This window comes from Hipposideros armiger, unplaced genomic scaffold (assembly GCF_001890085.2).
Source record: "Hipposideros armiger isolate ML-2016 unplaced genomic scaffold, ASM189008v1 scaffold_590, whole genome shotgun sequence".
Classification (NCBI taxonomy): Eukaryota; Metazoa; Chordata; class Mammalia; order Chiroptera; family Hipposideridae; genus Hipposideros; species Hipposideros armiger.
In genome coordinates this window covers 757703-774111 of record NW_017731940.1, presented here as the reverse complement: position 1 = coordinate 774111, position 16409 = coordinate 757703, and the positions used below count along the sequence as shown (strand labels likewise).

The 16409-nt window shown below is 48.6% G+C and overlaps 1 protein-coding gene across 9 annotated transcripts in view; it reads right to left on the bottom strand.

Moving 5' to 3' along the window:
• Positions 1 to 16409, bottom strand: part of ABLIM3 (actin binding LIM protein family member 3) — a 105034-nt gene that overhangs the window by 37774 nt on the left and 50851 nt on the right. For all 9 annotated transcript variants that reach the window (XM_019624419.1, XM_019624422.1, XM_019624423.1 and 6 more), the window contains 3 exons: positions 12788 to 12914; positions 8780 to 8873; positions 821 to 908 (listed from right to left, as the gene is read on the bottom strand). In XM_019624419.1, coding sequence (XP_019479964.1) covers positions 821 to 908; positions 8780 to 8873; positions 12788 to 12914 — 309 coding nt within the window. The remainder of the gene's footprint in view (positions 1 to 820; positions 909 to 8779; positions 8874 to 12787; positions 12915 to 16409) is intronic.

Genomic DNA, 16409 nt, shown 5'->3' with positions numbered 1-16409 from the left:
GAAGAAACAATGGAAAGTTGGCAGCTTAAGTGTTGGGTTGGTTCAAGGCTAGAAAAGCAGCTTGAGAATTCAGTGAGAGGGTCTTAAATGCTAGGCCAAACTGGTGGGTAGGGAGACCTCTCAACAGGGCTGTACCAAGAACACTGTGATGCTTGGGGATGATGGACTGGGCAGAGGATGGAGGACTGAGCAGAGCCTGGAGACTGATTAGGAGACTGTTGCAAGAATCCTGGAGCCAGAGGGCTGGATCCTGGGAAGGGGTAGAGGTCAAGCAGCCCCGATTTGCTGCTTAGAGACTGCTGGTTCCCTGCCATTCCTTTTTGTGCCTCTGGAGCGTCTGTGGGAAGATCTGAGTGGTATCTTGGTGTGATGCTTTGAGATGTGGGGAGAAAGGAGAGGACACGGAGGTGGGGTAGAGGCTGTGATGCTGCAAACACTCTGCAACCCAGGCGACCCTCTGCCCCGTTGGCCTTGTTCAGCTCAACCTCTTACTCCCAAGCCAGCTCTTAGCCAATGCGCCCCTCGGCCGGCCCTCAACCTCTTACTCCCAGGCAGAGCCAGGGGAGCCTGCTCAGAGCACTGCCTGGGAAGCAGGCCAGCCGAGCAGCGGGTGGAGGCGCACAGGGATGGAAGGCAGATTACATGTCACTTCATATTAGCCACACCAGCAACTTTCCCAAACCACCCAGAGAGGGGCGAATTAATAGCAATTTTGAGGAGAAGCCAAAAGCCCAGATTCACGCTGAAATAAAAGGAGATTGTGTCTCCTTTTCAGTCATGGGTGGATTGGAATGCCTTGCAGAGGGTCGGATCTGCTTACCTGTGAGGTACATCTCCTCTCCTTCGGTGAACATCTGGTGGCAGCGTACACATCTGGCACAGGTTGGGTGGTAGTGCTTCCCTCCTGCCTATGGAAATAAAAAGAAGAAACAGGAGGTCAGAGCTGGGGCTACTGTCCAGTGGGGTTGAGTCTGAACATTTCCTGGGCACATTCGTGTTGTTGGTGTCTTCATGGCCCTGGGGTTGGATGCGAGTCTTCCCAGGGGAGTCCAGAGCCATCTAAAGGTCCACCCAGGAAGCTTGGCGATTCCCAACCATGCATGCCTGGTGGCAGTTCAGGGGACTTCTCTGGACTCCTGCACTTCTATTCTGGTGGTATAAGGGTCCTTTGGAGGCCACTGATCCCACCTCCTCATTTCCAGATGAGGAGACAGTCTTGCTTTGAGGACGTCTCAGCATCCCCAAGGATGGGCCCTTACCATTAGTGCTACAGGAGATGATTTTAAATGGTACATGGACCCAGGGTTTAACAACATCGGATCAATGAAAAAAATGATCTCCTTTTCAATTCTCCATCAGTTCTGATTTCAAGGAGAAAGTACAAGTTGGGTGTAGTGTGTCTTTAACATCCATTCAAAACTTACTAATCTATCTTTTTTAAGAATGAGAACAGGTGTGAGGCTTGGAGCTTCCACAAGCAATAGAATCTATTAGCTAGAACTATATTTATTTTTTTTGGTGACCAGCAATATGGCAAGCGATCCTGGTTTTTCTGTTATGTTATATAAGTTTTCTTATATGTCAGTGAGCCAACTTAAAGACAATTTAAAGTATTAGTTAAGAATGAGTACACAGGTTCACAGACAAGGCAAAAATTGTGAGTGGTACATGAAGGGACAAATAAAGGGACCCACAAAGCCATGACCTGTTGGGGAGCCTCTGACCTCCAAGCCACTCCCATGCTGGTTGCACCTGGGTGCCTCCACCCCTCTTCCCAGCTCATCACGTTCTGGGCTGGGTAAGCCCCCTTCCCAATACCCACTTTCCTGTTCTACCATTATTCAAAGTAAAAATGGAAGTGATTTGCAGCTGCAAATTCTTCTTTAGGAGAAGAGGTAGCTTCAGAGATGTTGTGACTCAGGGCCCACTGGAAGTCAGTGGCAGTGTTGCGCTGGACCTGGGAGGGCCAGTCACCAGCCCAGCATCACTTCCATGGTGACGATCTGACACTACAGTCCCAACCACGGGGACTTGATGTGTCAGGGCCCTTCAGGGGTGGCTCCAGATTTTCTATATGGGAGGAGCTTGGTGCCGTGACTGGGTTAGAAGGTGGGGCTTATTTTGAGGGTATATTTTGCATGTTAGGGAAAGGTTTTTTTTTTTTAGGGGGAGGGCAACATACCTGGGGAAAACTGATGGATATAGGGGGTTGTTAAAGCCCCTCCCCAACCTCCAAGCCAATCACTTGGCCTGATGCTAATGGATTCCTTCAAATTAAAAAATTATAATTGCATAATGCTGAAGATCTATTTCCGAGCCTTTTTTGGGGGTGGGGGAGGTTGGGTGGGCATGGGCTTGCCTATTCTGGAATACTTGATTTATTCTAAAAACTTAGCAAAAATGTGTAAAGGGCAGGTTTTTAAAAAAAGTTGGGGGGAAAAAAACCCTCTGATATCCCTTGCTTTCAGTCTTGGTTGTTTGCGTGGCTCCCACCAATGATAAAATGTCTTTATCGCCATCAAAGCAAACTGCGTTCAGACTTCAGAAGGAGCCTACTATTTTCCCACGCTGGGACGTCGTGGCACTGATTCTCCGGTGCCATGACAGGGATAACTGGTTTAATTAGCAGCCTCTCCCTATTTTGTGTCGCTTTATCATTTGAATTATAGACCTGTTTTCCAGGGTGGCAAGTGAGCGTTGGCAAAACGGAAACTTGGCATCTTTCTAAATGTCACGCCCCACCACCCAGCCCCTGCTGCTAGAAGCTTTGCGCCCACCTCAGCACCCCGGCCACAGATGGCACTGAAAACAAGCAGAGGGAGGGAGGGAGGCTCTCAGAGCAGCTGGCACCCACATAAGGGAAACCAAGTCAGCGAGATAAGATGAGAGTTGTCTGTGCACAAACTGAAGTCAAGAAAATAGCGAAGAACAATGGCAAAGAATTCGTACCTGAAAAACGGGGCCGTATTGGGGAAGACCAAGAGCCACGCACAAGGTTAAGAAAAGCAGCACAAGGCACCAGGTTGGTGGTTCCTTGGCGAGGACACAGGCTAGGAAGGAAGGAGAGTGACCGGCACTAGCATCCTCAGCTCTGTCACGGAGGAAGGGGTTGTGGGGTATCCTGGGGAGGGCGTGGGGAGGGGAAGCGGCATTTAATTAAGTGCCTATTGTGTACCTGGCAATGTGTTGGGCTCTGTAGTGGGCAACTGTTGTTTTTGCCTGGCCAACATCCTGCCTCCTTCTTCCAGAAATAGTCTCAAGCCTTTCCTGGGTGGGACTTCCCATTCCCCATGTCGGGTCATGTGATTACGCAGGGCTAACCTCACCAATCACAAGTGATTTCCCACTCTGGTCCCAGATGCTGGTCCAGCGATGGGCCTGAGATAGTCCCGTAAGAGTCAGTCCCAGGATGTTTGAACTAATATCTGAACTATTCGAAAAGAGAGGCTCTCCTTCCATTGGGGATGCTGGCTGAGAGCAAGGATGTTAGCTTGAAGTGACCGGTGTCCAACTTCCCCACCATGAAGGAGAGACTTCCTGACAAGAAAGCAACACAGAAGAAAGTGGAGCCAAGATGGCGAGATCTCCTAAAAGCATTTGTTTGAGCACTGAATCCAGCTGTGCCTGAGGCCAGAACTACCCCTGGGCTCTTTATTATGGGAGCTGATAAATTTCCTTTTTGGCCTGAGCCATTTAAACATAGTTTCTGCACTTGCAACAAAAAAAAACCACTCCTGACTAACTGTAAAGGAAAAACAGTCATGTGTGTCTCCTTTACTCTCACACCACTACCACACTCATAGCACTTCTGACACTAGGCATGTGAGTTTTTTTTTTCCCTACGCCAAACAATTCTTTGTGACACCAGCTGGATGCCCTACCTGGAGAGCGCATCAGGCCCCACAAGGTAAAGGCTCAGTCCCACAAGACTCTTCCCCTCCCCCCCTCCCCCCCAACTTCCCCACTTCAGTTTCCAATCTCAAATCCCAGGTTGTTTCCTGTACATCTGACCCACTGGCTATAAATCGGGTTCTCACAACCCCCAACTTGGGTTTGATAATTTGTTAGAGTGGCTCATAGAACTCAGGAAACACTTACGTTTACCAGTTTATTATGAAAGGGTATGATCAAGGATGCAGATGAGCATCCCGATGGAAAGACGCACAGGGCCAGGTATGGAAAGGGGTGCGGGGCTTCCTTGCCCTCTCACAGAGCACCACCTTCCCAGCACCTCCACGCGTTCCCCAACCTGGAAGCTCTGTACCCTGTATTTTGGGATATAGGAGGCTTCATTATATAGGCAGGATCCATCATCAACTCAGTCTCCAGACCCTCTCCCCTTCCAGGAGGATGTGGCATAGGACTAAAAATTCTAAGCAGCTAATCATGGCTTGGCCTTTTTAGTGACTGGCCCCCATCCAGGAACCCACCAAAAGTTGCCTCATTAGAACAAAAGACCCTCCTATCGCCCAGGCAATTCCAAGGGATTTAGGAGCTTGATGTCAGGAATCAGGGTCAAAGACCAAATATTAAAACAAAAGATGCTCCTAGTGCTCTTATCACTTAGGACATTACGAGGATTTTGGGAGCTCTGTGCCAAGAACCAGGGGCAAAGGCCAATATATAGGGTTGTTGGAAAACTCATGATGTATGTTTGCGACAGATGACACTAGTTCATTTTTGGAAGTACTAGAGTCATTCACATCTATGTTATTGCTATGTCATTTGACAGCTGACAGTTCTAGCTTCATTCTAAAAGAAATTGAGCGATTTGGTTGAGTTTTGGAGATTTTACAACAAGTTGAAGATGGAAGACCAAACTGTGCATTTTTGCCATATTTTACTGTTTTACTTCCATAAAGGGAAGAACGCACATCCAGCTTGTGAAAAGTTGCATGAAGTTTATGGTGACAATGTTCTACAAGAACGTCAGTGGCAACGATGGTTCACAAAATTCCATGTTGGTGATTTTGATCTCAATGATGCTCCTCAGTCAGGGAGGCCCATTGAGGTTGATGATGACAAAATAAAGTCATTGATTGAGTCAAACCTACATTACACGACATGAGAGATTGCAGAAACATTGAACATCCATCATTCAAGCATTCATGACTACCTGAAGAAGCTGGGATACATAAGCAAGCTTGATATTTGGGATCCGCATGAACTCAAAGAAGTTCATTTGACGGTGCATATAAACATCTGCAATATGCTCATTAAACATGAGGAAAACGATCCTTTTTTGAAGCGACTGATAACGTGATGAGAAGTGGATTGTTTACAACAATGTGGCGCACTAACAGTCTTGGTCTCGATGTGATGATTCACCTCAAATGACATCGAAAGCGGACATTCATCAGAGGAAGGTTATGCTCTCAGTGTGGTGGGATTTTAAAGGTGTCGTGTTTTTCAAGCTCCTACCAAGGACCCAAACAATCAGTTCAAATGTGTACTATTGGCAATTGGACAGTCTGAATGAATCCATCATCCAGAAATGTCCAGAGCTTGTTAATTGTAGAGGAGTTGTGTTCCATCACGACAATGCGAGATCACACACAAGTTTGATCACCCGTCAAAAATTATTGGAGCTTGGATGGGATGTGTTGCCACACCCACCATACTTGCCTGACCTTGCGCCATCAGACTTCGACTTGTTTTGCTCTCTTTAAAACTCCTTGCATGGCATAACGTTCAATTCAGAATGAGGCTGTAAATCAGCACCTTGTTCAGTTTTTCACAAATAAAGACAGGTCCTTCTATGAACAAGGAATTATGAAGCTGACTGAAAGATGGCAAAATGGGCAGTATATCATTGATTGATTTTTGTTCTTTATATAAATAAATGACCTTTGAAAAACACAGACAAAATACGTCATGACTTTTCTGACAACCCAATATATATTATCTAACATATCCATTAGGGGTTAAATAACAGTAGTATTCTCCATTGATAGATAAAGATTCTAAGACTCAGAGAAAGTGACTTGCTTAAGGTTTCATGGCTTGATGTGATAAAATTGGGATCCAAGTCCGTTTCAGTCCAACCATGTTTTTTTTTTCTTGACATCCCCACTACCTCAAAGACCCCCTCAGTGGTTGAGAGCTGTGGGCAGCGGTGTGCGATATAGGAGCCTGGAGTCCTAGATTTTGCTTTGTCTCTACCAGAAATACTGTGTGTGACCTTGGTAAAGCACTATGTTGTCTTGGGGCTCACTTTTCTCATCTGTAAAATGAGGAGGGTGAACTAGTTGATTGCTAAAAGTCTCTTCCAGCTCTAAGAAAAAAAAATCAATATGTCCAAGATACTAATGGAGCCTCGTACAAATGGAATCAATTGAAACGCAGTCACAATAGCTGCCCAAGAAGAGGAGGCTCCCACAATGCTAACAGACAGTAACAGGCAGGAAAAGATAACCACCATTGACACAATTTCAGAGCAGCTTGGAAATGCTGGGACAAATTCCTATTTGCAGCTCTGCATGTAATCAAAGTTTTTTCCTTCTTGAAAGAAAAAAGTTTGCTTTTATGATCTCCCATCCCACTGACCCTTTACCCCACTCCAATCCGGATGGCTCAGCCCCAGAGTCCTGCAGATCCAACAAATGGTTCTTCGGGAGGTGACTTCCCCACACCCTACAGCTTTTTCTCAGCCCGAACAGCCCTTACCTGCTCTGCAGAATCTGACAAACACTGTCTGACCTTGCCATCTTTTCTGAAGATCTGGCTTCTCTCGACCCTTCCCTGTTCTCACCCCTGATTGCGCTTCCCTCTTTCTGTGGTAACTCCTCAGTTTCTTCCTGCCACCTATAAGCAGCTACCCCAACTCTCAAGGCTGCCTTCAGCCCACTACCCCTCTACCTCTCTCCCCAGCCCCTCTCAGAAATCCTAATGACTTCCATGATGCTGACTGTCATTCAAATCCTAGCATTTTTAAAATTGGTCCCTCCAGGCCTGAGCTTTGTCTCTGAGCTCTGATCCACATTTCTGAGGGCCCTTTTGAAACCATCCTGGAATTTCAATCACAACCCATCCAGAAAGGAACTCGCTGTGTTTCTGCCCAGTTCAGCTGCTTTCCCTGCCACTCCCAGGTCTGCAGATGCCAACACCAGACTTCCTCTCACCCAGGCCTGACACTTTGGAGCAACTACTGGCCTCTTGTCTTTCAATCTTCATGTCCACAAGTTGCCCCACAGCTGCAAAGCTATTGGAATTCTACTTCCATAACCTCGGACACACAGTGGTTGTCCTGTCCCCTGCCACTCGAGTCCTTCCTTTGAGGTCACGGTCTCCTCGCTGGTTTCCCACTTCCAGTTTCTTTCCTACAAATTTAGCCCGTGTACATCACGTTATCCTCTCTAAGGTGCAGCTCTAAGCAGGTCGCTTCTGCTAGGTCTTTCCACAGCTCCTGTTGCCCAGTGAGTTACAAACTCCCCACCCTGGTATTGGGCCCTTGGAAACCTGGGCCCAATACCCTCCTTATGCTCCTGTTTCATGCCTTATCCTCCACATAGCACTCTTACTGCTCCCTGGAAATGCTTCATAGTTTATCAACTCTGTGCGTTCATCTTTTTCTCTCTGACTCCCTACAGTCGTTTAAAAACATAATTTTATCATGTCGCTCCTTGGTTTAAAACTCTCCAATGGCTCCCCATTGCACTTACTATAAAATCTTAACATTTCCAAAGCCCTCTGTGGTATGCCTTGTATGATATACTCTATTTCCCACTAGCCCTGATTTATGTAATTCAGCCACACTGGCCCTTTTCTGATGCTGGAATGGGTCAAACTCATTCTTCCTCTAGCTCTTCCCACGGCAGCCTCCTCATCCTCAGGGCTCTCTTTCAATGCATCTCCTCAGAGAGTCCTTTCCTAGTTGCCACATTCTGTCCTGCTGAGTCCAGACATGGCTGCTGAATCTTTCTCAACACCATGCTGTCTCCAGAAAACCACAACCAACTTTCCCGATTTGCTAGAATGATTGACGCTGCTTGAAAGAGCTGACGCAGTTTGCCGTCCTTCAGCCACTGTTGATGGGAAAAGCGAGGCCTTGAAGGGCAAAGACACGCACCCCATCTGAGAATGAGTTAGCAGTTGAGTCAATGTTAGAACTCAATTGTTCCTACTCTTAGGCTATTGTTTTTCCTTAACGCCAAACTCTTTCCTGTTTCTAATTGCTCAAGGTGGGTGGTCCCAAAGCATAGATGGCTTCCTGGGCCCATAGGTGTGGGAAGGAAGGCCAGTGGACAGGGGCTCAGGAAGGGTGCTGCAGGTTGGCTCTCACTGGCAGAGCAAGCTGTGCATGGAAGGCAGAGGAGAGCTGTTGCCATGGCAACGGACTAGCCAGAGAAGGGCTTAGGGAGCAGGCTGCTAGACAAGCTGGTTCTTAAATCAGCACATTTACCAAATGCTTAAAAAAACAACAACAAAACAAAACAAAACAAAAATGGTTTCCACCCTCTAGCAGGAGTGGGAAGAAAATCATAATTGTTACTCTTCTGTGATCTATGTGGGTCGGAATCCAGAGAAGTAACTGATATTCCCAGCATAGCATTTTTGAACCAGGAATAATTTTGTCCAGCTACTCATTTTGGGGGTGCCCAGAGAGGCAAGGTTATCTGCTCAAGGTCAAGTAGCAAGCTAAGCTGCCGCTGAAGAAGTGGGGGAGGTGGAGGCTCTGGAAGAAAGGGGGCGGGGTGACTTTCTCCATCCTCACTGATGACGTTTTGGAGCCACAGGCCATGCTGCTCAAACATCTTCACAGTTACTTGTACCCACTCACCTCCAAGACCCTGCCGCTGATGTATCGGTCACACGTCTCACATTTAATGCCAAACTGGGAGTGGTAGTCGGACTCGCAGTACGGAACACCATCCCTGCAAGAGGAAATCCACACAGGAAGAGTAAGTTGTGGGGGTAAAATGTGGTGGTTCCAGGACCTGCAACCGATGGGGACTGGGCCAGGACTAGCAGCACTGGGGAATCTTGTTAAAAAAACGCAAACTCCCTAGATCCCCTCAGATCTGTGGAATCGGAGAACCCCTGGGGGGCGGGGGGCAGGAATCTACATTTTCTTTTAAATGAATAGGGAGTAATAGTATTTAATTGAGCATATTGACCATCTTATACAAATACATATTTTGAAATAGAAGAAACATTGACTATTTAGTGTACATCCCGACAAGCTCCCTGGGTGCACCTAGGAACCGCTGGTCTGCTGCCGTCCAGCTCTGCCTTTTCCACCCTCCTCCTTCCCTCTCCCCACGTGTTCTCCAGACCATTCTCTTCCCTTTACCCCAAAGAGCTCTGAAAAAAATTGTTTTTACGTTTATTAAGAGTTATTTTTATTTAGCATAGGTAATAGTTGCATTTGGCAAATTACAGAGGCATAAAAGGGAAAACAAAGAAGTTGTCCCCTGCCTCTCAGCCTCTCCCAGTTACTCTTCCAGGAAAACCAGGAGGTAATCAATGTGATCAATTTTTTGCAAAGCCTTAAGGGCTCCTCTTCTAATTAAAAACTTCACCTGTAGTGAAAGAGTCCTCTGACAGTGCTCCCAGATCAGTAGATAACAGGACCCTCCCCTGACCACCTCTGCACTCCCTTTTTGCCTAGCATTTACAAGCTATCAGGCAGTAATAAGATCGTTGTTAATTATTCTTACGCTACCCCCTACTGCTAATTGCTAGTGACATTTACTGCTTGGTGTGTGGCAGGCTCTCTGATGGCGTTTTGCATAGATCATTTCATTTTATCTGTATGGCGTCCCTATGAGGTCGGAACTATCAGTCCCCCCGTTGTGTGCATGAGAAAACCCGACTCGGTTGACCCAGAGCTGGATTCACACCCAGGCAGTCTGCTTTCTCACGCAGGTTGCTGTGAGCATGAAAGGACGCGGCTCTTGTGTGTCCTAGGGCTCAGCATCGTGCTGGCCAACAGTGAGCCGTCGGCAAGTGGCGGCCAGGTGAATCCCCAGGATTGCTGTGAGGGGTCTTCAAGGAGGCGCCAATGTGGAGATGGTTGGGGGCATCAGAGAACTTGGTCCAGCTCTTGGCCTGGCCTAGCTCTAAGGACGAGATCTGATGACACTTCTCGGAAGTGCTGATGACATCTCTGAGGAGAGAGGAACATTCCCCCCCACTTTGGGGTTTAGCAGAACTGACGCACACAGAGAAAGTCCAAGGGTCAGGCATGCCATTGTCCCACCTCCAAGTGGAGGTGCTGCCATGTTGGGGTTGCTAGGAGCCCACAGTGGACAGCAGGGCAGTTCATGTTTTCCTGAAGGACAGGCAGTAGTGAGGACAAATGCCCAGCAAAGTCTGGGGGTGAGGCTGCTTGTGGGCCCTTGAGACCCGCAACCCTATCTGGCCCTTCTACACTCTGGGTATGGGAGGGTGACTCCGAGGGGGATAAAGGCATTTGTCAGAAGGTGGGGATGACGAGCCAGCAAAATTTGGGTAAAAATGCCAATACCACCTCACTGGGACCCATGGGTTGGTGAGGCCTTGGGAAATCTGTGGTATATGTGATTCTAAAAAGAGGCAGATGGTAAAACTAATATTTACTAGGTATTTATTAGGTATGAAGCACAGGTCGCTGAGCCTTTACACAGCCCTATGAGGTTGGTCACCTACTTATCCCTACTTTTATAAATGAGGAAAGTTAAGACTTGAAGAAATGAAGTCTCTCGCCAACAACATGCAGGCTAGTCTTGTAACCTGGGCATCGATGGCAAAGCCAGTGCCTCTAAGCACCTGCCTTCTGCTGGCAGACAGATGCAGAGCCCAGAGCCAGGCTGTAGCAGCCCGAGTCGTGGTGGGCTGTCTGGGCTGGGCCTCCTTGTTGGAGCTCTGAGCAAACCGTTACTCCCCCAGGGAATTCTGACCTAGGCTCCTAGACTCAAGGACTCCTGGCTGGTGAATCGCTAGGGGCATTCCTGACTTGGCAGGCACAGAGAAGAACGCTAAAACCCTACTAACATGGCATTCGAAGCTCTCAGAGACGTGACCTCAGTTCACCTCTGCAGCCTTGGACCCCGCTGCACCTGTGCACACTCCTGAGCTCCAGCGAACAGGATGGATGTGCCCAGCACCTCCCTGCCCTTGCCCAGTCTGGGCATTCTGCCTAGACGCTTTCCTTCTTTGCATTTTTCAAATCTTGCTTCCCTTTCCAAGGTCCAGCTCAAATACCGCCATCCTCCATGAAGCTCTCACAGGTTGCAGGTTCCACTTCCTGCTAGTTAGAAAATCCCTGCTTTTTCTGAATATTCCTAGCCCGTTTTGTCTGGCCAGCATCCATCTCCCCCTCTGCTAGTAGCAGCACCTCGTCTGGGCTTTCCGTAGGGAGTCACCCTCCACACTCTCAGTTACTGTGGGCCATAGAGGGCTGTTCTCTGGCTCTAGGGCTCACTTCTGCCTGGCCAGTGATTGCTCAGGAATGGGCGTGCGACCCTACGATGGCCAAGTCAGAGACAGCCGTGGGCCTTTCGTTGGAGTTCTTGGGAGAGAAGCCTCTCTCTGCTGGGCTTACTAAGCTGATAGAAAGAAAGCCTGGAGTTGCTGGTAGTCAGTCATCTTACCACTTGGGGAGGGCCTGCTTGAGAATGAATTCAACACAAAGGAAAGCAGAGCTGAGAGACACACACACTTCTAAAGTGCTGATGACATCTTTCAGCCCCTGGATGCAGACATGCTGGAAGCCAGCATGCCTCTGGGCCTCCTGTTCCTATGAGTCAGCAAACTCCCAGTTTAGCCTCTCAGTGAGTTGGAGCTGGGTTTTCTGTCACTTATGATCAAAAAGGTCTGAAGGAATAAAGCTTCTCTTGAGCTCTCTATCTCTGCTGTCATAATTCTTTATACATACAGCGTATCTCCCTCATTAGACTCTAACTTTCTTGACAGCGGAAACCATGTATGCTGCATTTTTACCTGCTTGCTATGTCCTAGCATCGGGCCAGGGAGTGGTACCCAGGAAGTGTCTGGGGTCATAACGTGTCAAAGGTGTGAGGGTCTGTGGCCATCCTTTCTTTCAGGTACGTGAGTATATAAATGTGGTCAGTAGGCCTAGCAGCCAGGGGGACTTGTCTAGTGCTGCAGTGTGCAGGTCGCTGCACGCTGGGCCCTCTCTGCTGAAAACTGTGTGTGCTCATCCTCTCTGCTCATCTCCATTCAATTCATTCAGCGACATATATTATCGACAGTAGGTCGGGCACTGTGCGAAAGGCAGCAGTGAATAAAACAAAGTCCCCGCCCTGGCGAGAACAGACATTAAATATTATCACTGAAGCAAGTTATTTACTCTTCTGAGTCTCAGTTTCCACAGCTTTTAAAATGGGGATAAAATATCTCATGGGGTAGTTATAGGGTTTAATGTGATAATCCGTATACAGCAGAGGGTATGTTCCTTGTACATAATAAACACTCAGTAAATAGTAGTATTACCATTATGAAACCATTAACATGGATAAATATATAATTGCAAATGGTGTCAGCCTGGATGAAGGAACAAACAGAGTCCTGTGAGGGCCAGTGCTGGGGGACTGGAGGCGGTAAGAGACCTGAGACCAGAGGGAAGGGAAGGAGCATGTAAAGAAGGACGAAAAGCATCTCAGGCAAAGGAAACACGGCGGGAGAGCCCCGGGGGGGGGGGGGGAGATGCTGTTTGTGGCAGAAATGTGGGAGATGGATAGAAATAAAGGGAGGTGCCAGTGGAGATTCAGGTGAGGGCCAGATGGGGCAGCCTGGCAGGACGCAGAGGCCCAGGCAGCTCGGGCGGGGAGGGAGAGAGACCCACTTGCTGATGTACTCTCCGGTGAGGATGACGCTGCACGTCTGGCATTTGAAGCAGCTGACGTGCCACTGCTTGTCCAGCGCCAGGAGCGACTGGCCATGCTTGATCTCCTCCTTGCAGCCGGCACAGTCTGCAAAGACAAGGGGACGCCACTGAACAAGGATCCCAGGCCCCTCGACCGCTGCCATCATCTCATGCCCGAGTCAAGGACACCCCTCTGCTTTTCCCCCAGTTTTCCCACAACTGCTCCCGCCCTGGCACTGGCACCTGTCCAGAGCTCTACCAGGTGAGAGAAAAGGCCACTGGAGCCTTGGCCTCTCAACAAGGGGTCTTGGCATGAGGGAGAAAGATTTCCCAGGATTCCTCCAGAAAGTTCCCTGCTTGTCATCTTGACCACTGTTCATCCAAAGCAGACCTTGCATTGCTTCTGGCCTGCTCTCCAGTAGCTAACCAAGCTTGTGCTACTCTCCGTGACCTAGGGACCTGCACCAGCATCAGCACCACCTGGGAACTGGCACACATGTGGCAGCGCAGGCCCCACCCAGACCCACTGAATTTTATCAAGATCTTGGCTCACAGTCGTCTGAGAAGCACTGCTCCAGGGGATACGCTTGGTCTCCATGTTTTCTCACCATTAGATGTGATGCTCAACAGCCAAGACTGTGTCTGTGTTTTGTGGTTAAATCTATTCTCTTGCCCAGCACCTGTGCTTGGCACATAGCAGAAACTCAAAGCATATTTGCTGAGTGAGTATGAATGAGTGGGCCTTATAATACCCAGGCAAAGAATAGAGCTTCCCACACCCGCCCCTTCCACAGTGTGCTTCTATACCAAACATTTGCCTCCCCAAGCAGCAAGGATTAGAGTCTGATCAGACTGTCCCAAACCAGAAAAGTGCCCCCCCCTCTCCATCCCCTCACCCTGGAACATGTACGGGGGCCACAGAATGCAGACCCCAGCTGCCGATTGCTCAGTCAACGTCTGCAGCGGGGCAGGAAGTGGAGCCAGAGTCCAAGGTACTTGGGAGATGTTGGGAATTGAGCCCTAGCTGACTCTGGAGGAAGAAAGGGTCATGGGGCAAAGTTTACCAGAGGACAAGCCTCACTCTTGGCACCACAAGACAAATGCACACTTTGGAGCAGTGGGGAGAAAGAAACTGCACATCACCTTGGGAGAGCCTGGCTGAAAGCCATCACATCCAGCTGGGAGCCAGTCCTGAGAGAGAAGATAAGTCAGCACGTCTAGGAAGTGGGGTGTGCCCGTGCAGGCTATGGGAAGGGTCTGGGCCCCGAAGAAGTGTTGTACGAGGCAGCTCCCCAGGACCCACCTCTTGGCCACTTAGTACCTTTGTAACATCTCTAAGCACAGGCTGGGGGCAGCCAGGTCTCTGATGATAAAATGTGCCAAGGCTCAGGCCTTCAGATTGGGGACTGGGAAAATAGTTTGGGGGTTTATTTCTTTTCCTTCTTTTTCTCCTGGGATAAGTCTGCCTCCCCACAGCAACCAGCCCCTTCCCCCCATCCTAGTAATCATAGGCTTCAGAATGTAACACTTTAGAGAGGTCAGGCACCCCCACCCCTTTTATAGACAGACAGGAATCTAAAGGACTCGCCCATGCTCGGCAGAGAAGAACCTGAGGGTTCAGGTGTCGGGTCTAGCTTTCTAGGCCACCAATGACTGCACTTGTGTGTCTGTGGGCCTCCCAAATAGGGTTACATAATTCCATAGGGGATCAGAATTCACAGAGCATTCGGTGACAGCCCCCCTCTAATGCTGGAATCTACAGCATTCTTGACAGGTGGGCACCATCCTCTGCTTAGTCACCTCCAGGGCTGGGCAGCTCACCTCTTTTGAGGAAGTCCGCTTTGCCTTTGGATAGGCAAGATTGTCGGGACTGCCTTCTTAATACAGAGCTGAGACCCAACTCCTGGTGACCACCCCGAGTTCATGCAACCAGGAATAATGTACCTCTTTTCCTACATGGCATTTCCTTCAAAGATTTAAAGACAACTGCAGTTTCCCTCTTCTGCTTCATGTTGTACACACGCTTTCCCTTGCTTGAGGTGGTCACCCACTGATTAAATTCACTGTGGATTCCATGGAGATTGGCCCACAACATAATTCTCTACCTCTCCAATAAAACATATTTGAAGAGCTGCATTCCTTCATGGCCACATTCTGGTAATGAATCCCATCTCTTTAAGCTGTAAGTGATCTATCTGGGATGAATTTAGCACCTTGAGTTAAAATTTGGGAGGTAGCACGGTGCAGTGGTTAGAGGTTAGAGGCTGGCTGAGGGGAGGATCCCAGCTCCCCGACTTGCTAGCTGTATGACTGCTAGCCCCGGCTTCCTCATCTGAATCTCTTCCCTGTAACACTGGTGTGGAGATGAGCTGAAATCAGGTCTGAAAGGACTTAGCACAGTGCTTAGGCCGTGTGCCCACTAAGTGGTTGCTGTCATCGTTATTTCCCATTCTCATGTTTGTAACCCGTAGTCTCTGCTTTCTCCCGTCTCTGATCTGAGGCCAGAAGCAACAGGGGAGGCCCGCTGACCCTTCCCGAGAACTCACGGACACCTTTTCCACGTGGGTTTTCTGTTCCTGTGAAACTGCTGGTCCTCCATCGTCCTGCTTCATATTTATCAGGACCTCCTTCGCCCTCTTCTTCTTCCTTTTACCCTTGCCCCCCCCCTCCCATCCAAGAGCCCATGAGTCTCGTGTCATCAGCAAGATCAGGAAAACCACACCGGGTCCCGAGCTGATTTCTGCAGAGCCAGCTGTCTACTCCTCATATGTTCCTCTCTACTCCAAAATTACAACCTTCAGCTGGCAGAAAGTATGATGCTGCCACCTGTTCCTCCCCAGTCCTTCAGGTTACTGAGGTCTTTAAAGACCCCAGACAGCCATTTTAGTTTTTCTTGATTGCGTCGTTCATCCCATTTAGATCAGCAAAAATGAGTGGGTTTGTGAGTCATAGCAAGCTCCCCACCTTGTTTTGGGCAACTAATCCAGGAAGACAGTCCCCTTCTCAATTAGCAAATCATGTCTTCGGTATAGGGTTTTAAGGGACTAGGCTCCAGGGCCAGAATGCCTAGGTTCATATCCCAGTTCCAATACTTACTATCTGTGTGACTTTGGGCAAGCCATGTAAGCTCTCTGAGTCTGTTTTCTCATCTATAAAGCAGTTACTTTTATCTCCCTCCTAGAGTTATAACGATTAGAGGAGGTATTATATATCGAAAACTCAGAGTATTGCCTGACAGTAGTAACAGTCGATCACTGGTAGTGGTGGTGATGGTGGTGGTGATGGTGGTAGTGCCGGGTGGTGATGGCAGTGTTGGTGATAGTATTGATGGTAATGATTGGTGATGGTGATACTGCTGTTGCTGATTCTTCTTAGTGAGGTCTGTGCAATGCCTGCAATAGTAATAGTTAATTAGTGTTCGCGGTGGTGATGGTGGTGTTGGTAGTTATCGTGATGATGGTGATGGATGTGATGCAGAATCATGGTTGTGATGGTGGTAGTGGGAGTGATGGTGATGGTGGTAGTGACGTTGGTAGTGATGGTGGTGACAGATGGTGGTGAGGATGGTGATGGTGGTTGTGATGGTGATCGTGGGGGTGAA